This window comes from Stenella coeruleoalba (genome assembly GCF_951394435.1).
Source record: "Stenella coeruleoalba genome assembly, chromosome: 10".
Classification (NCBI taxonomy): Eukaryota; Metazoa; Chordata; class Mammalia; order Artiodactyla; family Delphinidae; genus Stenella; species Stenella coeruleoalba.
Window position 1 is genome coordinate 89,670,292 of NC_137156.1, and position 27,855 is coordinate 89,698,146.

The following is a 27,855-nucleotide window of genomic DNA, read 5'->3' on the forward strand; positions in this document are numbered from 1 at the left end:
TCTGGCCTCTCCAGCATGGGATCTCTGATGACTGACTTCCAAGTTTGGTCATTTATTTTCCCAGATTTTAAGGTATCCAACACTACTTGATTCTAACCAAAGCGTTTACAGAAAAAAATCTTAGGTATAAAACTGTCAAGAGTTGCTATTTAGAAATTTCTTCTTGCAGAGTTCTAGACACTGAAGAGACTCAAAGTCGTAGACCTTCCAGGATATGGACAGTTTATGCTGGAGGAGCAGAATGTACACAAGCCTTGGAAAAACAAATAATGAAAAATGTCTGTGCGTTATCCTCAAAGTTGGGACAGGGAACTGGGTTTAAATTTCTTTAAGTTTTCTATATTTTTCTAGAGGAGAGAATATAGCTCAAATTTAGACTCTGACAGGTAAAATATGCATCTTAAAATTTACAGAATAATTACATTAAATGTACAGAGCAAATGTGAATGATTATCAAACTATGTGGTGTGAGGAAGAACAAGGCAAGAAAGGAGAGAAAAAGAAAGAAAAAACTATAGAAATAAATCTCAATATATCACTCATTAAAGGTGAAAGTAGATAGACTAAATGCTCCAAAATGTTTTAAAAGCTATAAGCTATTTACCATATAACACATCTAAATCACAAGAAAATAGAATTGTTGAAACTGAAAGGACGGAAAACATGTCCCATCTTTTGAAAACATAAATAGATATCTTGAATAAATATCTTGACTAGGTAAATACTATTCAAAAGAAAAGTAGGTATGGCTATATTAATATCAGTCAAAATAGACTTTATTTTATAAAGGCTTCCTGGAGATTAATGTACTAGGCATATATAATACGAAAATGTTTGAAGCAGGAAAAGGAACTACAAGGGGAAAGAGAAATATCTACCATAGTAATGAGAGATGCTAACATATCTGTTCCATTATTTGGTAGCTCAAGCAGAGGAAACATTAGAAAACCCAGAGAAGATTTAAAGAACCCATTTACGAGCTCTAGCTAATGAACATGTATCGAACATTATACCTAAAGCTGCAGAATGTTTTTCAATATTTGATGGTATATTAGCTAGGAAGTAAATATGACCAAAATACAATGGAGAAATCAGTATTAAAAAGAAAATTAGAAAAAGTCTTATATCTTTCAGAATTAAAACATGTCTAACTCAAAGGCCAAATAAGAAATGGCAAAGGAAAATAGAATGTATTTTGAAGTGATGATAGTAGAAATTATGCTTAACAAAACAGACTTGAGGCAGCTAAAGTATTATGAGGAGAGAGATTTTTTTCATCTTCAAAATACTTTAGAAAAGAAGAAGGGATGGAAATTAATAATCTTATCTCCTTCATTTTCATCTTAATATTGTTACCTAATAAGTTATCTTTAGATAACAGGTTAAACTTCAAAAGAGAGCGAAGGGGAACAATAGTATAGAAGCAGAAAATAAATCCAAGAAGGAGGTATTAAAAGTACACATATTTATTGGAAAACATTTTTAAAAGATATAGATGTGGAAAAAAATACCATCTTCACTGATCTGAAGACTCAGTAAAGCTAAAAGTTTAATTCTTCATGACTTGATGTATAGAATAATCAAAGTCAAAACTCTCTAGTTTGGTTTTTGTCTGTTTGTGAAACGTGACCAGTTTGATTTCCAAATGTATTTGAGGAACACAGTGCAAGGTTTGGTAGAAACTTGGAGAATGTTAGGAGGTGTTGGTCTTATCAGATAACAAGACTCAATGTAAAACTCAATGTAAAATGTACTGAAGCCTATGGTTTTGCACAGCGTTAGACAAATGGGCCAGTGGAACAGCATGGGGGACCCATAAACCAGCCCTCATATATGTGAAAGTAGTGTGAAAGAGCTGGCATGGGCTTTCTTTCTTCCTTTCTTTCCTCCCTTCCCTTCCCTTCCCTCCCCTTCCCTTTCTTTCTTTCTTTTCTTTTTCTTTTCTTTCTTTCCTTCCTTCCTTCCTTCCCTCCCTCCCTCCCTCCCTCCCTCCCCCTAAATGGTATGGAACAACTGATTATCCACATAGAGACACACTTATTTCAAGTCCTAGGTCACATCGTATAAAAAAATACATCCCAAGTGGATTAAAGGCTTAACTTTGCAAGGAAAAAAAATTTTTTAACTTAGAAAGTGATTCGGACAAAGTATTTATGACATCAGGGTAGAGAAAGATTACTTAAGACAAATTAAATCTCCATTAAGGATAATTTGACTACATTTGATTTTTAGATTCCCTTTTCATCAAAAGACCCTAGGACAAAAGGGAAAAGGTAAGCCACAACCCAGAAAAAAAAAATCATGGCCAATGAATATAACTAAAGATAATACTAATGTATTTATAAATAATTTTACCATCCTCTAAGGACAAAACAAAAAATGAAGTGGTAAAAGACATGAACTTGCACCTCAGACTGGTATGACCAATAAAAATATGAAAATGCTTTTAATATCATTAGTAATCAGAAATAGATTTACTGTAACTCAAATAATAAAAGCATTTGATCCCACAAAATTGGGAAATATAACAAAGTCTGAGAGTAGCAATTTTAGGTGGGAATGTGCAGCTACCAAAACACGTATCCACCACTGATGAGAATAGTTTACTGCTTGGACTGTGGAGAATATTTGTCACTGCCTCCTTAATTAAAGAAGTTCTCACCTATGACCCAGAAATTCCATTTCTTTGTTCACGTGCACATGTCCCTTACCCACGTGCACCAGCAATAGTTGTGGTAGCATTGTTTGTATTTTTTAAATATACTGGAAAAAACTGAAGTTCTTTCGTGATAGAATGAAATAATTGTGGTATATTCATACAAGAATTACTACTCAGCAGTGAAAATTGATGAACCTTAAGAATATGTTGAACAATAAAAGTAAATCTTAGAAAAAAAGGGTGATTTTATTTATTTAAGGTCGGTCAGTATATGTAAAAATTAATAGCATATTGTTCAGGAGTGTCATTTCATGTGGTAAAATTATAATGCAAAGCAAGAAAATGATGAAAACAAAATTTAGGACGGTAGTTACCTCTGATGGAATGGGGAAGGGGTAGGATCTGCACCAAACAGAAAGATAATGGTGATTTTATGTTTTTCTTATGATGGGTGGTAGGTAGAGTGTTGTATTTTTTTGTTCTTTACATTTATTTTATAAATGACCTTTTAATATATATAAAATTAATAAGTATGTAGCATACTGATTTGTCTTAATTAGATATTCTCGGTTATTAAGTGTGATATTATAGAATAATAATGGACAGAGCAGTGGCATACAGTGTTGAAAATTGGCCTCTGGAGTTTGGGTTTGAAATGATAGTAGGAAATGTTCATGAATTCTGGGTCAGAAAACTGGTTGAGAATCATAAAATCATATAACTATACAGCTATACTTACAGTCTATATTATATAACTACACTATAGTCTATAACATAGAACTGTAACTATACAATATATGTCTAATTGACTGAAATAAGATGGGAGAGAGGGAGAGAAAGGGAGATGTTAAAAATCTGTTGTAGAAGACAAGGCATGAGGGTGATCCCTAACCTGAATTCTAGTGGTTGCTATGGAAACACAAAGGAAAAAGGCAGTTGCTAGACCTATTGCAGAGAAGGAAATGGCACACTTTAGTATAAGATTCTACAACGAGGATTTAAAAAAAATGTTTTCTCTCATTATCTAAGCAGACCAAGTGAAAACATGAACAATATAAGGATAATTCTGTTCAGAATCTGCCAGTATTGTAGTTAAGAGATGAAGAGTTGAATCTGAGCTATGTAGTGGGTAATTGCTCCATCTTTTCTGCTGCTATAGAAAAGAGCAAAATAAATTAGGTTTCTTATGCATCATTTCCAGCCCCTCCTGAAATTACTTCATCATCTAACAGCTTTCTGTAATCATTTACATGTTGAATAGGACTGCCACCCCAATTCTTAGGAATTTGTCAGAGACAAATGGTCAGAGACCATTTAAAGCTTCCTACGACCTTTATCAATTGATTCTTCTCTTAAGCTGTAAAGAATTGATTCTTCTTTTATATTAAACTTTGTAATTTGAGTTTTAGAGTTTGTATCTCTCATTTCTTAAACTTTTCTTTAGACCAACCTTAAAGGCTTGATCCACCTAAGTTTGAACACAAGTACAGTAGCTAAAAATCTGGTTATTACTCCCTACAAACAGACCTTTATACACAATGTTTACTTTTCTGCTTTTAACAAAATTGCAGTTGAGTTTGCTGAAAAAAGAAAGAGTAAAAGAAAACCAACCAACCAAACACAACGTGCTGTTTTCAAACATGGGGAAAATCATTTAACTAAATGGATTTTCCAAGATATGGCATGGAGAGTTAGTGAATTATTCAACAGATCTTTATTAAGCTCCCTTCATGTGGCAGACACTCTTCTAGTAATTTGAGATATAGCAGTGAACAAAACAAAGCCTGTACCAAGAAACTTAAATCCTGTGGGTGTGGTGAGTGGGTCTGGGGAGAACATGAGCTGTTTTCTTGCCTTCATTATGACAGACGTCGGTGGAGTTAAAAGGATGCTATAAATAATTGTTTTGGCTGTTCAGTACTATGCATCCTTCAGGGCACAGATCAGCCTTCTCCACTTAGCATTCTCAGTCCGTCTTAGCCTATACTAATTTTCCTTACCTTGTATTCTTCAAATAATTTTTGAAGTATTATTTAACATCATAAATTTTATGTGTTTAGGTACACAATCGGGGATTTTTTTTCATAAAAAAATTCTGGTATAACTATCATTAAAAGCCTGTATTAGAACATTTCCATCATCCCCAAAAGATTCCTTGTGCCCATTTGTAGGTGTTCTCTCTCCCCAGCCCCAGGCAATCACCAGTCTGACTCTTGCCTCTATAAATGTTTTTTCTGAACACGTCTTGTAAATGGAATCATACAATATATGATCTTCTGCATCTAGCTTCTTCCACTTAGCCTGTTCTTTGTGATGTGTTCATGTTGTAGGATAAATCAGTAGTGTGTTCATTTTTATGGCTGAATAATATTCCATGATACAGGTATACCACATTTTGTTTATCCATTCACCAGTTGATAGCCATTTGGATTGTTTCTAACTTTTGACTATTACAAGAAGACACATTAGCAATAATTAGTAGTGTTAGGAATATCCATGTGTAAATTCGATGGAATTTTAAAAGCATTATTTACTGTTTGGGGGAGTGTTTTGAGTGTTACATGATTAATCAGGTTGCTTAGAAGTGAGAAAGATAGCATCCTGTCTTATTCTTCCTCCTCTACATTGTCTTGATGCTGCATGAATGCATATTATCGGTGATTGACTTATTAGTTCATAGACTAAAGAATAAGAGAATGAATAAAAGTAATAATGCAATATCTACACACTATTAAAGTAATGTAAGAAATGGCAGGCTTAGGGATGAAATCATCTGTATACTGTTTTAATGGAAACCGACTTGAATTTTTAATGTGCCGGGTTTCTACATTTGTACAGCTTCCTCAGATTCCTCAGGTCAATTTCCTTAAGACATACCTTGGCTATTTACTGCTCTGATTTGGGAGGGCTAGCAAAAGCAGGGGTCCAGTAGCATATGTTAACTTCTTCTACTAATATATGCAAACCAACCAAAGAAGATCAATTTGTTCAGTTGAGAGTGCAACTTAGAGTTTTAAAGGTTTAATTAAGGCCCAGGATTTTGCTCTCATCCGTCAGAGTATGTGAATGACTAGAATGAAATGGGCTGAATTGGTTGTCCTTCCTTACTGTGAATTCATAGACTGAAAGGCAATGTTATTTCTCTGTACTTCTAAGTGGGTTAATGGGGTACACCATAGGAAATGGGAATCAATTAAATCTCTTTGCAGACAGAAACTGGAGTTAAGGGTGATACAGCATGTGAGCTCAGTAGCATGCATTCATGATAACGGTGCCAGCCTGTAAGCAATTTGCCGAGCACATTCAAGGGAAATGAAACACACTCAAAAACTCTCCAGGCCAGTCCTGTAAACAGTGAGAAGTCAAAATAGATAAAGTTCTTTGGCATAGGAAGGGCAGTACAGAATAATTCATTAAACAAGTCATAGGTTCTCCGTGAAATATATAGTGTTTCTTCCCTCTGGCCCCCTCCCTAGTTTCTTTAATAAAGTTAATTCCAAATAGTTGCATAAAATTGCAGAAGTTGTTATGATACAGGCTACACGAAAAACCAGAAACAGCAGCAAAGGAAAGCTCTTTGTCTCTTTGCCCAACTCATCTCTGTACAATGTGGCTGGGTGTACCATGCAAAGTGAAAACATTTGAATAAGAGCCAACATATACTGAGTGATTTTTAAGTGCCTGGCACTATGTTAATTGATTTATATGAAATTGTTTATTTAAACTTTGATGCAAATCAATGTATTAGATGTCATGACAGTTTCCATTTTATGAGTGAGGAAACTGAAGCACATTAAGTAACAGGTTCAGGTCACATAGTAAGTGATGAAGCCAGGATTCAGCCCTAGGCAGCTGGCTCCAGAGCAGTGTATAACGCGATGCTACACAGTGTTGCCTATGCTTTGATCATTCTGTTGACACATCTTCTAGATGAGTTAGAAAGCGTTATACTTCTTTGTTGAACATACCTTGGCAGTGATTATCAGACTCCCAGAGAGGTAGAGAATATAGGGAGATTTGATTTTATTCTTTGGGTGCCAGAGAAAGATAATCTGTAGTTTACATAACTTGATGGTGGTTCAGTCACCAGTATCTTTTCATTGAAGTGATTAGTTAGAAAGATTTGTATTTAATTAAATTACTCTGATGCCATTTCATTACAGTTCTTTACCGTTAAGTGTGTTGGAATGGTGGGACTCTACAGATTGCTCTTAAGAAATTTCTAACCTAGTGAGACTTTTGAGGACTCCAGAGAGATGAGTTGAAAGGATTCTAGGATGCCAGAGAAAAGTAAAAGGGGGCACAGAAGGGTAAAGATATTGGTCTCAAGCTACATAGCCATTAGTTTTAGTGTCTGGGCTAGAGCCTAGTTTATCCTGTAGGCTATCCTATAGATAAAAAATACTTTTTTCAGAAGTCTTCTGTATTTCAAGTACAGAGATGTTATTTTTTTCAGTATATTAAGTTGAAAGAATTAAGATGATGAGTTTCAAAACCAATTGTCAGCACCTCAAGTTGTAGAGCCGCTAGAGAGTTTGTATTTGCAGGTTTGCCATGCGTTGATAGCTCCAATAAGAAGACTAGCATGCAGCTACTTTGTCTCTAGGAAAGGTTTTTCATGCTACATGGGTTTTCAGGAAATTGTACCCTTGGAGTTGTTACTAGAAATCTGTCTGCTACATTGAATAATAAATGTGGAAAGTTACTGGAGAACAGTAAAGAGATGAGTGCTATGATTTGCTTGATTTTCTGATGCAGGTAGACTGATAGGGACAAAATGTTTATAGCTTCATCTAGACTTGATTATTATGGGATTTCCAAACATTTTTAAAGCCCTACTTAGGTAGATGCTGATGTCGAAGTTGGTTCTGATCCCTTTGCAAAGAGACCATTCCATGGTAAAGTCCAGTCTTACTGAAACACAAATTATTTTGTTTTTGGTGATGATGGAGCACTTATTTGAAATGTTTTGGTAAGCTAAAGCAGGGTAGTTGGCTCACGCAAAAGAAAAACAATTGTTTACAATTCATTTTTTAAAGTATTGCATCTGTCCAGACTCAACAATGCTAATGTTTATACCAGAGAAACACAATTAGCAAAAGTCATTGGTTGGAGTTATTTTTAAATAGACTCATTTCTTTATTTGAATTAACTTCATGCCTGCTGTTAAGTTGGAGTAATTAAATTTCACATTTATCTGTGGATGTTAACATGTTCACTTTTTAGCTTTGCATCAGGCTCGCTAAATAGTTTCAGAGTCAAAGAGTAAGACTTAAGAAAACCTGACAAATTTATGTCCTTTACAGTGTTTATTCATAGACCTTAAATTATTAAATATATAAATATTCTTCCTTGTTTCCAGGTATTAATTTCATCTTTGGTTAAAGCTGTTCCAAAGATTTATGGTGTGTGTGTGATAAAGGTTTTGTAGACTTCTAAATTTTATTTTATTTTATTTTTTATTATTGATGCCTTGGAAGCCAGTTGAATGACGTAGTTACATTTTTGTAATTAGAATTCTATAATGTAGATTTAATTAAGGCAAGGATGATAGTGCTTCACTGGCGATACTCTCTGTTTGAATTATTAAATTTTTACTGAAGAGGAGGCTTTCCAATTAGGGCTTTGTGCAACTTCATTAGCTACTTCACAATAGATACCACCCAGAAAACTGTATATTCATATTTGGCACTGTAAAGTTTGCTGGTTATAGAACAGGATTACATGCTCCTTCCAGTTCCTAATCTATGTTTCCCTTCCTCTTTTGCTGCTCGTATCTGTATATAAACAGATTCAGTAACTGCCATGCAACACAGCTAACTTCAATACCAGCAAACACCGGGCTTCAGTTATAGCAAGCTTCAGTAAAAGTTGATTTGAATTTGGAGCTTAGGGTACATACTAGTTTTGTAAGTTACTCTACTTAACTTGCATAAGGTATACTTTCTGCAAAATGACTTGCATAACATTTGTCCGTCAAAGCTAAGTCTTTACCAAATAGGTGGTATTGATACTTTATCTACAAGGTAAAGGTAGGGAACGTACTCAGCATTCTTTCTCATTTTTTGATGGAAATTTCATGCTACCTAGAGCAAAAGGATGATTCCAATATAGTTACCATCTCAAATGTATTTCCAGACTCACCAGGAGAAATCTGTTACAATGAGTTGACCATCAGGGAATCCACTGAGGACTGTCACATGACTGATGCCTGCCTTTTGAACTGGCAAAGGCAGTGTAATAACCACACTGCCGCCTGCAGTGTTAAGCCTTGAAAGGTCCTTGAATTTAGACAAAAAGCAATTCACTGTAACCAGCTAGTGCATCGATAAGAAATGTCAGCAAATTCCCTCAATCACTAAAGAGTTAGGTTAGGGGGTGAGGCTCAAGGGAACAAATATACAGGCACTGCACAAAGCTTCTCAAGAAGAAATTTTACAATGAATGAGTATATCTTTAGACTCCCAAGAATAATGATAATCTTTTGTGAACCATAATTTAAGAATGAAATACAGAGACGGAAAACCTGCTAATAAATTCCATCAGGTCAGGAAGGTTATAAGTACCTTCTTAAGGTCCTTTTCGTCCATCAGAGTCTGAGTAATTCTATAACGCAAATTCCCATAACGAAGTGGAAAGGTACAAATAATGTTGAGGAAGAATATATCTTGAATATTCCTAAAACTATTTTATAAATCACTTCATAAGAACATCAAGCATTGGTGTCAGATTTCAACTTCTACCCAGTTGTGACTTATAGTCCCAATGCATTGATTTTTAGGAAATTGATTCCAGCATGGGAAAGAAACAATATGCTGAAATACTGCAAACTCTCCTTTCCTACATCAATTCCATTTCACTTAATATTTCATTTACTGGGAGTGATTTCAATGTGAATGACTCTCTCTGCAACATATAGTGATCATGTTTGGCTTTTCATTGCATTCGTACCGTTTTCCCCACGTGGGCTTTGAATTGTTTATTTAGTTCGATTATGCTCTGAATGGAATATTTGCCAATCACATTCAAGGGCTTTACAATAAAGCAAAAGACAGAAAATAAGTATCTCCCTAAAAATAAATCACAGGGTTTGGAGAAAAAAGATTCCTTATCTATCAAAACTTAAAACGAGCGACTCCTGTGACTCACAGCTTACATCTCTGCACAGAGAAATAGGCACAAGCGTACTGTTGCCTTATTGGTCAGAGCAAAAACGTTTGTTGTCTACAGTTACAGATGCAGAAATATTTTTAAGGTTGTATAAGGATGCACCACATATTTTTAACAGTATTTTCCTCTGCAGGAGAGATACGAGAACCAAGATTTGGGGTGTTGAATTTATTAAAAATGCTCTAATTTTTACAAAGAACGCTTTAAGATATTACTTGTAACGTTAAAACATTACTTGTAACATAAATTTTAAATAATGTCTTTAAATGATTTTTTATACCAGATGTTCCAAAATTCCCAAAAGAAAAAATTGACCCTCTTGAAGTGGAGGAGGGTGATCCAATTGTCCTCCCGTGCAACCCTCCCAAAGGCCTCCCACCTTTACACATTTATTGGATGAATATTGGTAAGTAATGTTCTGTTGTATCCATAAGGGGACATTTTAATTTCATGCATCATGTAAACTAACATACTGCAATTAAAGATAAAAAATTAATATATGGTTGTCAATGTGAAATCAAGTAGATTTTAAAAACTATTTCTATCTGTTGTCTTCTCTAAGTTCTAAATACACATGAAAGCACTAGAAAACCACTAAATATGTTTCTTGATTTTGTCATATCTGGAAAGAGTAGAGGATTTATTTTATTGATGTGATAAAGTATGTCTATGAAGGAAATACTTTTGGTATTCCAAACAATTTACTTACCTTTGGGATATTATCCATGTCAAAACTGAGGATGGCTTGTATCTGTGTTGCTAGCTTTAAATTTCTCTTTTAATAATGTTGTACCCACTTCGTACAGTGACACACATAGAAATTAGTATTAACTTTTGTGTTTAATTTGTCAAAAACGTTTACCAATTCTTGAGTTGGAATTCCAGTTTCTTGTAAAGCCTACTTCTGGCATGTGCCTTAGCAGCGCTCTGTAAATGTTTTCCCATTGTGTCCCACAGAGAAAAATAATAATCGTACAGCATTTGAAAGAAAGCAAAAGAAGCTACTCTTGGCTGCAGCCCAAGTTGCAGATTCCGTTCATCTTAGAACTTTCCAGGCTGCATCCATGGAAGAGAGATTAATATCTCAGACACACTTTTGTGGAAATTTGTTTTAAAGATATATGATCCTAATAAAATAAGAGTGATAATTAGGCCATTATCTGAATTGGACCAGTTTTCAGATAAGCCAGTGCAGACCCATAAAGCACAGGTAGAGTCCTGGATGGTCAGGGGAGGTAGAATGCCCAGACTGATAAGTGCACTCCCAAGGGTTTTGTTATTTTTTGTATTTTACTTCTTATTCACTAACTGCTTTTATAGTAAGACCGGACTTGAGAGGAATAGGAAGAGCCGACATGAAAAATAAAATAAAATTAATATAAAGGAAAGGATAATGAAAAAAGGAGATGAGACATGATAAAGGACAGTTGCCCCTTTTAATGACAAGATATTTCTTTTCCAGAATTAGAACACATCGAACAAGATGAAAGAGTATACATGAGCCAAAAGGGAGATCTGTACTTCGCAAATGTGGAAGAAAAAGACAGTCGGAATGATTACTGTTGCTTCGCTGCATTCCCAAGATTAAGGACTATTGTGCAGAAAATGCCTATGAAACTAACAGTTAACAGTTGTAAGTCCAAATAATTTCTCGTGCCAGCATGAATGGGGGATACAAATGTGTCTATAATTTTATTCTGGTTGAAGCCAGTTAGAGCTGGGTTGATATTTTCCACCAGTGTTTAGTTCAACTCTAGAGACGTCATCCCAATGAAAGAGACATCTGCAGCTGTACATCGACGGTAGCTCTGTCTCCTGCATCCAGAAAATCAAATCTCAATTCACAGTACAAATGTATTTCACTTGATGTCTGGAAGGTCTAGTCATTTCCCCTGGGCGAAATACACGAGGAAATTCCAGGGACTTTCTAAGCAAGTCTCAGGCTCTGGATCTCTGTGATTTTGGATAAACCGGCAGGCTGACAACGTGGAAGAAAAGAACAGAGTCAAAAATAAAAAGAAGCAGTATTACGATTTTTATCACATCAAGCTTTTTTGTCCTTCCCAAATTGGCAAACTTATTTGAATTGCTCCTCTTTCCTAGTTAATTCTGCAGATGCCAGTCTGGGTTCCTACATTTGAAAACAGTCCTTATTAGTGGGAGAAAGAACCATAGATTCAAAGGGCGGAGGTAATCTCCAGCAGTTCACTGACTGAGTAATTGGCTCTGGTGGAGTCAAAAGTTGGCATGACCATTCCATTGTCTAATTTGGTTCATAATTTTTTCATCATTGTGTGTAGATTCACTATGCCAGGGCTTCACTATAGCATCCTTTTGGCAACCTCAGTTCTCTTTAATGGAGCTATAATTTGTATCTTTTCCACCTGGATTTCATCTGTAGTAGTTCAAGATTAAGCTCGTTATAAATGTTTTTCAACTATATCCCCAAAGGTGCTTTTCTAGTGAAGCATGGTTATATCTCATTTTGTAATTTTTCTAAGAGAAAACTATGGCTTTTCATTCTGTTTTGGTATCTGCATCTACCATTATGTTTGTGAGTTTTTTTCTTCCATTTTTTTATTTCAGTAAAGCATGCTAATGACTCAAGTTCATCCACAGAAATTGGTTCCAAGGGTAAGTTGATGACGTGCAGAATGTTGACATTTATTTTCACCTACGGTAGCTCATTGTCATCTTAGAATTTGAATTTTTCCTTTAATACCGTCGTGAGTTTATTAAAATACTAATATTCTTAGTAAGGAAAACTGCTTAGCGTAGAGGGTTCTATTTCCTCCCATCCCCATTAAATATATGTAAAAAGGAGTGATATTTATAAATGCATAACTATATAAATACACCTATATACTTATAGATGATATAATTAACATAAGTAAATACACATATATAACACATTTTTAATGGAGTAATTATTATAGGTCTCCCAAAATGTCTCTCCTGGTTGATCAGCAGTTTGGTTCAGAGCTGTTACATGAAGAAAAGGAAAAAGGACTGGTCGAGTGTAACAGACATAGGGAAAGCGTTGGGTGTAAGAAAGTTAGATGGTTATTTTCCGTGCAAGACCTCTTGGAGTACTTAATACACAACTGTCCATTGTGACTCACTGAGAAAGAATATAGGTTGCAGCATTTTCCAAACTCATTTGTCTATGAAAAGGTTTTTATTTTTTGTGTTTCCCACAGAGCACTTACCACAGTCGTGTTCTATGGAAGATGGCTGAGTAAACCTGAATTATATAGTAGGCTGTTTTTCTGTAAAGAAAAGAATCATTTGTTTGAATGTGACAAATATTCCTTTTAAAATTGGCACCAGCATTGAACCCTCCATGCTTAGATATCTAATATACCGGTAACATCGGCAGGGCTGGATAAGGGCTCCTCTTGGTACACCCTCAGTTTGAAAATGGACTGACTAGGTATATATGGCCAACATCATTTCCTTTGAGGTCAATAACACAAACATATATTGTCATATCTTTCCAGCAGTCAGTAAAAATCGTTGCACATCCTGCATGTGCAAAATTATTTTTCAAGAAATATACACTTGGAAGGAAGCTACAGCAGGGTACACAGAGCTGCCAGTAATTTTCATTCTTCTACTCTGACAACAGCACGTCACCTGTTTACTCTTTGCATATCGCGTCAAATTACATTGATATTGGATGTGAAACATAATTTGTGTGAACACTTGGAAATGAAATCAAAGTTTGCATTGAAAATGGAAGTTTCGGGCTTCCCTGGTGGCGCAGTGGTTGAGAGTCCGCCTGCCGATGCAGGGGACGCGGGTTCGTGACCCACTCCGGGAAGATCCCACATGCCGCGGAGCGGCTGGGCCCGTGAGCCATGGCCGCTGGGCCTGCGCGTCCGGAGCCTGTGCTCCGCAACGGGAGAGGCCACATCAGTGAGAGGCCCGTGTACCACAAAAAAAAAAAAAAAAAGAAAATGGAAGTTTCCTCATTTTCCATTGTATTTGAAAGTATTCTTAGGAAAATAAGAAATGGAACATTTCCTTACCCAGTTACTGAGAATGCTTCTGAGTCTTTCCTACAACAGTGTTTGTCTTTGAGGGCCTGAGACTGCAAGTAGAGTCACCTAAAGAGCTTGATAAATTCATAGATGCCTGGTGTGCACCACAGGCTTCCTGAATCAGAATTTCTGGGTGCAGGGCCCAGGAAGCTTGTCAAATATTTAGGCACATTTAAATTCTAGAAAAATACACATGGCCATCAAACATGAACATGTATGATTAAAATGTAGAATATAAAACCATTGACTGTCAATTAACTTAAGGGCTTTCATCAAGAAACTAACTATCTTGAACAGTGTTTGAACTTCTGAATTTGAAGATGTGGGTTAAATCATAACCTTCATAAAACTTGATGCAACACTTACTTAATGCATCTGAAGGGCAACCCATGCTTCGTGGTATGAGTGGAATCTATTTAAATGGGAGTATATTAAAATGTGTGAAAAACATGTGAAGTAAATGTGTGAAAATAAATTAAAATGTGTGTGTAAATATACATACACACACATAGGTCCATATGGTTAAATATTTTTTAAGAAAGATTGAGTGCCAAAGGAGTTTACTTTTCTTAGTTTGAAAAAAAAAAATCTGAGCCTTTTCTGTTCTGCTTTGTAGCGAATTCAATCAAGCAGAGGAAACCCAGACTACTGTTGCCTTCTCCCGAGAGTGGCAGTGAGTCGTCTGTTACCATCCTCAAAGGGGACACCCTGCTGCTCGAGTGTTTTGCTGAAGGCCTGTGAGTAACTTGACCCCGTTCCTGATTTTTTCCGTTCTGTTCTGTAAAGAATAAGGTAGCAGTGAAGGATGTGCCTGCATGCATCTTTAAAAATGATTTCTTTAAAAAAAAAAAATCCTGTTACTACATCCCTGGAGAAAGTAATCTGCACTTCACTCTGCAGATTTCAGGCTGTGACTGAGATTGATTTATAATTAGATCTCTCTGTCAGTTGGTGAAAGTGTGAATGGAGGTGTCAGTGACAGCATTCTCCTTGGCTCAGTCAGCAGTGGGATGCCATCCTTAGAGCATGAGGTTGATAGGAGTCCGCCCATCACTATTAGTGCAAGGTTTGTGTCTCTCAGTTGTATTTGTCCTGCCCCTGCTTGTTAATGTCTTTTCAGGTTCCACGGAGCCCTATTTATCTATTATTTCACCCACCTGTCCTTTGCACACAAGCAGGTCCAGATCATGCAATTTAAGAGAGTTTTACATCAGAACTCATGAACCACACTTTTTTCACGACTGAAGAAATAACACTTTTCCAAATCCTCCAAGTAAAGGCTAAGGAGTCTTCACTTGGTCACCTCTTGAAATTGTGACTTTATTGAGTAACTACCGTAAGTCAACGTAAACAGGGACCATCTTAGTTAATACTTGGTCATACAAGGTCACCTTTTTCCTATCATCATCCTTCTATGCTTACCACCACATACCCATCCCTGCCATTGGGAATACCATGAGAAAATACATTCCACCTTCCTAGCACCCAAGTTTACAAAATCATTTCGTAAACTAAGGGCTTTGCATAGTTGGGCATCTAGTTCATGGACTAGAGTTTGAAGTTCATACTCATTCATAATCCAGTGTATATTCTGAATGGGTGGTTTTAAATTGGATTATGAAGAAAAGGAGCAGATTTTAATGGTTTTACAACTCCTAAGCTTTGTAAATTTCTCTTTCCATCCAGCAGAAATATTCAGGTTGCTTATCTGTCTTAAATTGCCAAAGTGTATGATCGTAAATTAATTAGACGTGCAGGGACATGGCCTCTGTTCGGGAATTTGGTCTCTGTATTATGTGAGGAGATGAAAGACTCAGGTTCAGTTTGAATCATGTTGGTAACTGCCTACTCTTTTGTTCTTATTCATATGCGTTTATAGTGGTAGAAATTAAATTCCTTCAGGGTTCATCACTATTCTTGGTTGACTCTTTGGGCAGGGAGAATATGTCAGTATTTCTCACAAATGCTATAACTTACCTCTTGAGTGTGCCGGCAACTACATGAATTGTCTTCAGTATAATAGAAAGGCTCTCACGTGGTTTTTGGAAAATGCAATGTCATGAAGCAATATAGAAGAAGAAAGTGAATGTCAATATGTGTTGTGTTTGGGAACTTGAGGATGCCTGATGCCTTGTCAGAAGAGTTTCACCTGAAGTGGTTTCTTCTTACTCATCGTGGGTTTGGGTTGGGAATCCTGGCTGATCTGGTTGCCTTTCAGGTGAAGGTGATACATTGTAAAACTTTTAGAGTACCTGAAAAATTTTCTCCTTAGAAGTTTTAAAGTGCCGTAACAAATATAATTATAACGAGGACATTGTCCTCTTTATTATGTGTCAGACGGTACGTTTTGCCCTTTACATACATTAGCTCATTTTTTTTAACATCTTTATTGGAGTATAATTGCTTTACATTGTTGTGTTAGTTTCTGCTGTATAACAAAGTGAATCAGCTATACGTATACTTATATCCCCATATCCCCTCCCTCTTGCGTCTCCCTCCCACCCTCCCTATCCCACCCCTCTAGGCATTGGCATAGGTACCTTAGCTCATTTTATCCTCACTGTTTCTCATGACAGTTATTCCCATTTGCAGCTTAGGCAAATGTAGGCCAGAGAGTTGAATTCACCTCTCTACACTTAGTATGAAGTGGAGGCTGGGATTCGATCCTATTTGTCTCCTAAACTCTCTCTAAATTTAACTTCTTTGGCATATTTCAAGCAAATGAACTGTTTTGTTCAGTTAAAGCCAGGGTGAACAAAGGATGGCATTACCCCTGAATCTAAAGAAGTGGGTTATAGTAGATGTTTCAGAAAATGGCTATTAATAATGAAAATATTGATACTATTAAGTAAAATGGGAAGGCTTTCACAGGGAAAGGTTGAAGGGTTCAGATTCTACAGATTCTGTAAGGTGGAAACTGAGAATAGTTAAAATGATGTTGTGAATTTCATTCAGAAAAGAAAAGCGTTCCCTCCCCAGAAGAAGTGCAGTGAGTCCCTCAGTGGAAAAGACCATATTCATGGGCCAGTGCACACTCAGTCACACCCTGTGAAAGCTTCAGTAGGATTAAAGGCAAATTCCCTCTGCTGACTGTTGGGCTCAAATTTTCTCTTTTCTCTCTGTTTTGTAAATTCACGAGTTTAAGCTACGTACGATTCTTTTGCAAACAAAGGAAGTATAAGAATTAAAGTTGGCTGGGCAAAGACCTGAACAAAAGCTTGAGATGATGACATGGTGTATATTTATGTATAAAAATGGATTAAGCAATATATTTTCCTTCAAAAATTTATTGTTCTAGTGCTGTTAGTAAATGCTTATTAAATTTAAAAAAAAGAAAAAAATTAGCAAGAATATCGCAGGACGTTCTTACAATGGTATAGATGTGTCCTTAGATGAATTATGTCTCATAGTCATATGATACTTACAGATAATCATTTTATCCTGTTCTTTCAAAGAATAGGTATTAGAGGATCAGACTGGTTTCCAAGGCCTAACCAAAAAAAAAAAAAAAGATTTTACAGCAAGTGAGATGCTTGTACTATTAAAGCATGGACTCACGAAAAACTCCTGATTTGGAGCAACTGAGGTCCAGAGCACCCTGTAATTTGGCAAATGGCCATTTTGACAGATGGAGTGCAAAGCAAGCAGTTAGGAGGCGTGGGTTATGCATCCTGTTGGGTGGTGTGCTCAGGAAGCCAACGGCTAACATACTCTCACAACTGCCTGTCTGAGCATCGTTACTGTTTGCTGCAGAAGTGTGCCATGGACTGTAAGCCTGGTAAAATAAAAGGTAGTGGTTCCAGATCTGTAAGGCTGGTAAGTACTTGAGCCTCGAGGGAAGGGGAAGAGACTAGATGTGTGTAAAAGACCTTCATCTTTACCTCTAATATTTTTTGCATAATAACTGAATTAGTTTAACCACCGCCTAACAATACAATTTAAGATAATTGACACAAACAATATGAATTGTTCAATTATTAACTAGTAACTAAGTTCACTACAAGCCTATATTCCAAGAATACGTGGTTAGAAAGGAAAAAAAAAAAAGTTGGAAAAGCACAAATAAAATAGAACACATTGATCAAAAGAACAAGTTTAGTCAGGCAAATTCAAGTTCTAATGTGTCATTTATTACCCCAGTGACTTTAAACAAATTAACTTCTTGAACTTGAGAATCCTCACTGGTAAAATGATGATAATAATGACCACATTTAGAACATACTCAATAACTTTCAGGTATTAATGATAAAAAGAAATATAGTGGGAAGGAAAAAAAAATCATCAATAAAAGCAACAAAAGTGTCTTCCACTCAGTCATATAGCCCAAGTGAAGAGGAGAAAAAAAAAAAAATCCATCAGTTAAAATCAGGCATCAGTGTTTTCCACATCATTTTTAAATCACAAAAGTCTAGAGGGTCCCACTTCTCCCAATTGTCTGGTTTTCATGAGATGGGATTTTTCTGTTTTAAACGCAGCTGGCTTGATTCCTCCTTCTTGTTTTCTACCCAAATAAGGTGGAAAAATGTTACTGTGTTTGTGTGTGACAAGTTATCAGTCTGGTTATTGATTTGTTCTTTTATCACTTGTTTGTTTTGATTGGGTGATCTAATCTTTCTAAGCAAGGGAGATTTGGTTCATTCCTCTATTGGTGTATTCCCCATCAGGGTGGAAAGCTACCTGGGTGGCCAGGTCTGTGCTGCAGAGCCCACCTTGCCCTATAATGAGCTATTCCTTGTTCCAGACAGCACGTTGGGCCCCTACATCTGAGTCTTATTGTCCAATATCAGCTTCATAAGGATTAAAGGGGGTACCACAGTTTCCCGCTGCTCGCTGTTGGGCCTTACTTCATCGTGTTTTTCAAACTCTTCTAGGGAAGAGGGCCGTTATTTCTGGCCCTTTCCAACCACCCACAGGGAGATAGCACACTTGAAAAATACCTTGTAATATTTCTACAGGCCCAGTAATCTGTCATTCATCTAACCGTATCTATTCAGCACTTACATGGAGTTAGCCCTCTCAGTAGAGGAAATAGAGGCTTTCTGAGGAAGCAGCTTAGTGAAGGAGCTTGCAATGAAAGAGACTTGATCCAACCCTGATGTTCACCATGGATGGTGGTGGGCAGGTCTGTGCACTGGGAAGCCTGATGTTTTTCAGTGGAACTCTGAGTGCAGACCTGAAAGCACCACAGTGAGGGATGTGTCCTGTGGATTTCTTTACTTTTTATTTTTCACTTAAAATAAATGTTTATCATTTATGTATTGTTTCACAGACCAACTCCACAGGTTGATTGGAACAAAATGGGAGGTGATTTACCAAAGGGAAGAGAAACAAAAGAAAATTATGGCAAAACTTTGAAGATAGAGAATGTCTCCTATCGGGACAAAGGAAACTATCGCTGCACAGCCAACAATTTCTTGGGATCAGCCGTTCATGATTTTCATGTTATAGTAGAAGGTACGTTTCCCACGTTGATTTATTTTTCTTCTATTTAAAAAAAAAAAAAGGAATCCATATGTAGTCGACCTCTAATGCATATATGTTAAAACAAGTAAGCTGTTTCAACTTTTAATTCTAGAGAAAGCAATGGAATATATTATACTTCAATTAATCAGGTTTGTCATTTACCCCACAAAACCACATAGAAGGGACAAATGACAAGAAAAGATCTCTGGTTAGGGACTGAACACAGATGACTTCCATTATTTATTTGAACAGTCACTAAACCTAATCTCCTATATCACCATATTATGAGAAGAAAAATTTATTTTAATATACATGTGACACTGCATAATATGAAATCTTAAGTAAGCCTTACCATGGGAGAAAGTATGATGATGGGCCTGGAAGAGACCTTGGACTTTCCCAGTCCTGTCATTAACGTCCTGTGTCCTTGAGCAATTTACTTCACCTTTCCGAACCTCCATTTCTTCAATGAATTGAGGGAGTCAGACAAATTATTGTCTTAGTTCTTTCTTATTTTGGGGTCTATATCTTGGGTTCAGATGATGTTTAATATGTTACTAATGGGAAAAAAAATATGTTACTAATGGGGAAAGAAACATAGACAGTATGGTGTAAGTGTTATTTCTCTGTCAAAAGGTCCAGAAAAACACGTTATATTCAAGTCATCTTTCTGTAAACAAGCCTTTTGAGCAATAGAAGTTGGGCTCTTGTTCGTTGTACTCATAGAAATAAGTAGGTGATGATGTCACCATTTAAAAAGATGGTAAGCCCCAATATGTAGATAGCAGGATTCTGCCTGCTGGGCAGATATAAAGGTTGCCTAGTCATCCTGTGAATTTGATTGATGCAGGCTATTTTCTGTGCTTCTGATCACATTGAGGTTTCTGTGTATGGTTTGCTTGACTGTATTGATCAAATTAATGGGATGATGACTGCATTTGTACTTATTTAGTGCTGTGTAGGCTTAACTATTGAAAGGAATGGTCTCCTTCAGGTTTCCATTTAATGAACTGGTGCTCTAAGGCTTCCATTTTTATTCCAATAAAGTTCACCTCTTAAAGCTTCATTTTGCACAAGGAATGCCTAAGTAAAGGGCCACAGTTTTAATTAGTGGAAAAAAAAATACTCAGACACAAATTATATTCACAAGTAAATGTTAAGATAACTTGTAATCATGCTGCTGTTTGGAAGAGCAGCGTATTTCCAAGACCTCTCTCAACGTGTGTGATTGGTTAAGTTAGGAAGAATGAAGAACCAAAGATGAGAATATCGTTTCCCTTAGTTCCACACAAGCAAAACCTGTATAGGAGAAAGCCTCGTATTATGGATAAATAGCAACATTTGCCAACAGTGACATATTCCTCTGACATTAAATTACTCACTAAGAAATTCAGAGAGGAAGAGTTTGAGAGATTTATTTTTTTTCTCTAATTTTAGTCATCGTTTGATGCCTCTACATAATATGGCTATACCATGCAACAGGGGTGTGTTTCTGTAACTCCTGACCCCGCCCCCGTCCCCGCCAGCACATACCCAGGAACCAGACAGGTCTCACTGTTAGCTGCTCGTACTCCGAATTGCTGACTATTAGAAATCCTTCCAGATGGCTGGAACATTGCTACGGTAGCTGAATATTTTAACAATCTGGCCATGGTTTTCTTGACTAGAAGACTGAAGCTTTCAAAAGAACTGCAAAGGTTGCAAAAGGGAAAAATAGATCAAGGATGTAAAATTAATTACACAATTTAAAAGGTTGACTATAGGACTCCAAAGGAATATAGGTTTCCCGAACAAATTGTCCTCACTATTCATAAAACAGCTATTAGCACTATTGAGATGTAAATAATGTTTTTATGAGGAACGTTTAATCCTTTATCCTTAATGAGAAACTACTAAATGAGCCCTCAGTTGTATGTTTTAGGAGTTTTTCTTCACCCATGCGAGTGAAAAGCAAACTGAGCTCAAGAAGTCTTTTTTCTGTTAAGTGTGAAAGCAGTAAATATATCCTTCATTATTTATATGGACGGATGAGTTCACTTTCATTCAATTTTCTTCTGCCTTGCTGCACCTTCTTCTTTCCCTTTCTTTGTCTCTTGCTTGGAAACTCAAATTAAATAACAAGGATTAGCCATATAGGAAAAGAGCAATGTTATTGTGAACTTTGAAAATCCAGCCCATTCTGAAAACACTCATTGTGCTTAAGTAAAAGCATGTATTTTACTGTATTCTCTATATCTGTGATACTTCTTCTTTATTACTAAACACAATCAAACTCTGTAATTTAGGTTACAACATTCTAAATAGGAAAACAAACTGCACTTTCAAATCCTATAATATGTATAAGCAACAACAGCCGGGATGTCTTGCTGAGGCACATCTATCCTTTCTAGGAATCCATGGTCTAAATATAATATTACACATTCAATGAAAAGAGATCTATTAAAATGGCATCTAAAACTTTCCAAATCCAGAAATCAAAGTATGACCACAGTTGCATTTCCACTGATTAAATAAAGTCACGGTACGAAAGTTTACAGCACAAACATTGTTATCATGTAAGGCTTTTGAAACTTAGTAAGTATAATAGGAAAGTATTTATACATAATTATATACCCATAATTTTACTGCATTTTAAAAAGATGTTATGAACTCAAATGCAATTCAGTCACTGGTCTATTTAAGAAAGCCTCATTTTCAAATAAATTTTTTTCCAGAAAGCTGCAATGAAACTCGTTTGCTGAACCTAATAATTTTTGATTTGTTAGGATATAGATATTTTATAGAAATCTGTTATAAGAAAATAACCTGTGTTGTATGTTTCATAGGTACCAAATTTCCTGTTTTATTTTGCTTTCCGTCTAGTGAAAAACATCTCTAATTAGCTTGCTTATCACATTCTACATGTTCAGACATTTGCATCTCAGTTTTGAGCAGTGTGAGAGAAATTTATCATCTTATTTTTTAATTTACAATTATGACTAAATGAGTAAAGTTTCAACATAAGTTGCTTTCATCAGTTACCATAGCTAACATTTTTTTTGTTTTGTTGGTTTGGTTGTTTTTTTTTGCGTTACATGGGCCTCTCACTGTTGTGGCCTCTCCCGTCGCGGAGCACAGGCTCCGGATGCGCAGGCTCAGCGGCCATGGCTCACGGGCCCAGCCGCTCCGCGGAATGTGGGCTCTTCCCGGACCGGGGCACGAACCTGTGTCCCCTGCATCGGCAGGCGGACTCTCAACCAGTGCGCCACCAGGGAAGCCCTTATCAGTTACCATAGATTTTAGGATAATAGATAAAAGACTGGAGTTCAGTGATGTTGTTTTCTCTCAGAGTTTTCCATTTTAATCATTCTTCTCTCTTGAGCCCTTTTTTCATCCTTTCAAATAGATCTTACCTGTCAGGAATAGGGTTGCATGTTCCAACCTCTGGAAAAATCTGTTCTCTGTCCCTGCATGCCCTTAGCCTCACTTCAGCCACCAGACATTTCCTATCCTGTACCCGTGTCCTCAGGCTCACCATGCGTCCTATTGTCAACAAAGTAGCAACGAGGTAAATATGTTCAATCAAGGTATGAAATTATGAGATTGTGAATGACCAGAAGTCAGTGATTCCCTCCTGTCCAAGGCCCCTTCCTTTTTCTCTGTGCCTTTTTCACTGGAGTCTTTGGGGATCAGTCATTTCAGTTCAACTGAAAATTACCCCACGAGCATCTGTTCTCATTGTGCCAGTGTCGGGGAGAAAGAAATTTTCCTCTTTCCTTCTATTTTGTTGTGGCTCATCTAAGAATTAAATTGACATGAGACAGATTAACAGGAGAAAATAAAACAAAAGTGTAATAATATGTATACATGGGAGAGAGCCAGAAAAACTGAGTAACTCACCCAAATGGCCCAAGCCTCATCTTAAATACCGTCTTCAGCTAAAGACAAAAGAGGATGTTTGGGACTTCAGATGGGGACAGGACAGCATCTCCAAGGAAGACTGGAGGTGGTAGAGCAAGTGTTTGGTACGCAGATGTTTGCTGGGCCACAGAGTGGACTCTAATCTCTAGGCCCTGCAGAGCTCCCCCTACCACAACTGGCCCATGTTCTTCGCAGATATTTCTGTAGTAGCTCTCTTCCAGAAACAGGCCTTCTATCTAAACTATCTTAGGCGGTTAGCGGGGAGGTCAGAGTTTCTTCCTGAGTCTTTTGGGCCTTGATTATTTTCAGCTCAAAGTAATCTGCATGCCAAAGAAATATTTCGGGGTGGCAGATTTTGTTCCCCTATACAAAGCAGAGGAGTCATCAGAAAGAGAGCAATTCTGCCCTGGTTCTTCAGAGATCACTCATCTGGTGATCTAGTCTAGGTGCTCTCACTACAGATCCCAATTGTGAGGTTCTCAGTCTGGGCTGGAATTGAGAGCAGTGGTGTGACAGGCCCAAGAAGAAGATGCTCTGAAGAAGACAGGCTTGAAGTCCCTTTCGCATTGCATGGCCAATTCTACCTTTGCTCAGGAACAGATTAATTCTTCAGAAGAAACAGGGATGAAAAGCATAAAAACAAATTTCTAAACAAAGCTTATGAGAAGGGGTTCAGGTACAGTTTAACGATGATTTCTAGTGGATACGCAAAACCTCTTGGGTCAGTTGATAGCTGTTGCGGAAGCGTGGATTTCGAGGCACAGAGTGAAAGTTGTTAAAGCTATTTAGCCTTGGTTCCTACCTGTGATCCAAATTAGTGAAATAGTAATGAGTTAGAAATAACACCACGTTTACTTCGGAGTCTCGGTGCTGATCATCCAGTAGGTCTGCAGGTCCATGGAAAGGCAAGAACAGAAAGTGGAGCTTCTTTTCCTGGTGACCCTGGGCAAGTTAGATGACTTCTCCAAAGCTCAGTACTCCATCTGTAAGGTGAAATGGTTGGATAAGATGGTCATTTAAGGGCTTCCCTGGTGGCGCAGTGGTTGAGAGTCCGCCTGCCGATGCAGGGGACACGGGTGCGTGCCCCTGTCCGGGAAGATCCCACATGCCGCGGAGCGGCTGGGCCCGTGAGCCATGGCCGCTGAGCCTGCGCGTCCGGAGCCTGTGCTCCGCAACGGGAGAGGCCACAACAGTGAGAGGCCCGCGTACCGAAGGATTAATGAAATTTGTAGGATGAGAATAGAAATGGAAATCTTGATTTTATTATTCATAAAGATTTAGGGAATGGTCATAATTACATGGTATCCTTTATTATTTTTATTGAAATATTTTTATTGAAATATAATTGACATATTACATCATTTGTTTCAAGTATACAACATAATGATTTGATATTTGTATGTATTGCAAAATGATCAGCACAATAAGTGTCATTTTCATCCATTACCACATAGTTACAATTTTTTTCTTGTGATGAGAACTTTTAAGATCTAATCTCTTAGCAACTTTCACATAAACAGTACAGTATTATTTATCCGTTATAGTCACCATGCTATATATTACATCCCCATGATCTCCTGTATTTTTACCTGTTCTGAAAGCAATAGTCTTAGTTTTCTACTGTGAATAGGAAAAATTTCATGTTTTTTCTCTAACTCAAATGTTTAATTTCACTGTGGTTATATGAAAAGACCGAAAGAAAGTAACACTCACATAAAAAATGCAGACAAACACACAAAAGCTAAAACCCTTCACCTCGGAGGGTCATGTGCAGTTTATAATTTGGACTATAAGCAACACTTGATGGGAATTACTACCTACCGGTATTGTGCAGTTTTCTCTGAAATCAAATTATCCAAACCATCCACGCTCTAATATGAATCTTTTCTTCACTCCTGACATAGTAATATACTTAAGGTGACAAAACATGACAGTAATGTTTGCACTAAAGAATGTCTCCTTCTATACTGAGACACACCACTTAGAATTATAAGATTGGAGCGTTAGGGCATAGAAAGATACAAGTGTATGATTTAAATCTATCTTTTCCTCCATTGTTTTGAAGGCAAAAAGGTAAATATTGGTTTTAGGATTCCTTCTCCCACCCCCTTGCAAAAAAAAAAAAAAATTCTAGGAAGTAATGTCTCCCAAATTCTTAAGATAGATAATTACATATGGAAAGATAAATGCTATAGAGTCATTAATTAAGAAATATTTTAAATAATGGCTGAACATTTTAATTTCATTAAAAAATTTTCAAAATATATTTTTGAATATCAGCCATTTTAGATGCCTTGCACTCAATAAACTTCACATGTTTACCCCTCCTTCATTTTCTGTAATGAGATAGATACTCGTTGTAGCTAAATACAGTGACTGTAGGTAACTACTTTTAGTGTGTTGATTTTATTACACATGCTAAGATTCCAGATTGCAACACACACACTCATAAAAGCACATAACCACACACAAACCTTATTCCAGGCAAAAACAATGCCCATCTTGCCTTAGAGAACATTTATGAAAAACAGCTAGTGTGAAACACCTTGTTGTGTCTGCCATCTGCTGGTGCATACTAGAAATACAGCCCTTAACATTTTTGGACCTTCTGTGATATAGAAAATGTTGATGAGCTCTTCAGTTTATCTCCAGAGCCCCCTCGCTGGACAAAGAAACCTCAGAGTGGCGTGTACAGCACTGGGAGCAGTGGTATCCTGTTGTGTGAGTCTGAAGGAGAACCTGAGCCCGCAATCAAGTGGAGAGTCAATGGTTTCCCAATTGAGAGTAAGTGAAAACGCCAACTGTGAGGCACTGCTGAAGGCAGTGGTTTGCTGGGACACAGTGTTTAGACACCCTCGTTATGGCTAAAGTGGAGTTGGTAAGTGGCTGGACTGACAAGACAGATCTAACCAGGGAATCCAAAATTGCATCTTTCCAAGCAATTTGATTTATGCTGAGATTTATGGAAAAGCCATAAATAATATTTGTTGGGCTATTATGTTAATTATATAAAAATAAGGTTTAAAAAATAAGACAACTGAGTGGTATAGAGGATGCATCCAAGGAGGAAGGTTCCTCTCCCTGAGAAGAAACAGCAACAGGGACCTAGTGGTTGAGAGCACAGACTGGAATTTAGGACTTCCCTTGGATCCAGGCAACAGGGACTCCTCACTGGGTTCTGCTCTTTACAAGGACCTGCTATGGCATGCCTAGCTCCGTGATTTGAGAAGTCCGCAGGGCCAAAGTGACATGCAAAGCCTGAATCTGGCTCACTGCAGGTTCTCGACCAAGCTTCAGTAACCCAAGACCAGAAAAATCCCCTGCGCAGTCAGCTCTGAGCCCTTCCCAGATGGGCTGGGCGTGGAAAAGAAGGGATGGACCAGAACTGAATGCCTAATCTCCCTACTCCACTGTGTTGCAGCATAGAGCTCCAAGAAGTCCCAAATCCTCAATTTGAACCCAGAGCTCTGGTCTTTTTTCATTAAGATTTTTTTGATGTGGACCAGTTTTAAAGTCTTCATTGAATTTGTTCCAGTATTGCTTCTGTTTTCTGTTTTGGTTTTTTGGCCGCGAGGCACGTGGGATCTTAGCTTCCCGACCAGAGATGTACCTGCATCCCCTGATCTGGAGGGTGAAGTCTTAACCACTTGACCGCCAGGGAAGTCCCGTCCCTGGTCATTTTGAATGTCTTTGTTAAAGTAGGATAATAGAACAGATCTTATTGGTCAATTGATCAGCTTGATTTAGAGCATTTATAATATGGAGACATATGTGTGTTGATTCTATTAGTTCCTTTGCCCTAGACCCACTCGTATCAGGGCAGGCATCCTGGTGACATATAGACCTGGAGTCCCAACTAGGCTGTGCACCTAAGCTTGGGGAGATTGACTAAACAGCTCAAGATCATACAGCTGGGAATCTCCTGAAGCTTAGGTTTTCAACTGCAAAATGGAACTAATGGTAGTTGGTTGTAATTGAAAGAGACCGATGGAGTCTACCAAGTAGGATATTACTTATCTGTAGAACATTGTGAAAGTTTATAAACTCTGGATCCAGAGGGTCTTTGTTTGCATTCAGGCTGTACCATTTACTAGCTGTGTGATTTGGTGTATTACTGACCCTCTTAAAACCTGTTTCCTCATCAGTAAAATGGGGATGAAAATAGCACCAACCATTGGGGATTTTTATGTAGATTAAATGACACACACAGAGAATGTTTAGCACAGTGACTGCCATGCAAAAAGCACTTCCAAAGTATTGTTTACTATTGTTTTCACGTAGCAAATACTCAGGAAGCCTTAGTGCTCATTGTTATTTTTGAGAAACGCATCTGTTTCATTTTTCTTCGTATGACAATAGGTACAGTGTCAATGATAAGCAAATACTAACTGAACATATTCGATGATGAGATTGAAAATTAAAATGATAGTTATTTTAAAATATCTATTACTCACACAAGCTTATGACTATTAATCTAGAAATTGTCAAATAACAGTATGACCATATCTACTTTCTCAGCAGATAACAACACAAAATCACTTTCAGTTCTGTCTTGTTATAGCTTTCAGAAGAAAGAATGTGCCTACTTATTTAAAATACAAATACTTTGGCAAAACAATG

At 37.2% G+C, this 27,855-nt stretch overlaps 1 protein-coding gene across 6 annotated transcripts in view; it reads left to right on the forward strand.

The window, feature by feature from the left end:
- The window catches only part of CHL1 (cell adhesion molecule L1 like), a 212,738-nt gene that overhangs the window by 138,434 nt on the left and 46,449 nt on the right, over positions 1-27,855 (forward strand). For 5 of the 6 annotated variants that reach the window (XM_079934247.1, XM_079934249.1, XM_079934248.1 and 2 more), the window contains exons 5-10: positions 10,113-10,235; positions 11,292-11,462; positions 12,416-12,463; positions 14,489-14,609; positions 19,142-19,326; positions 25,888-26,019. In XM_079934247.1, the coding sequence (XP_079790373.1) occupies positions 10,113-10,235; positions 11,292-11,462; positions 12,416-12,463; positions 14,489-14,609; positions 19,142-19,326; positions 25,888-26,019 (780 nt within the window). The remainder of the gene's footprint in view (positions 1-10,112; positions 10,236-11,291; positions 11,463-12,415; positions 12,464-14,488; positions 14,610-19,141; positions 19,327-25,887; positions 26,020-27,855) is intronic. The other variant, XM_079934250.1, reaches the window with a different exon arrangement.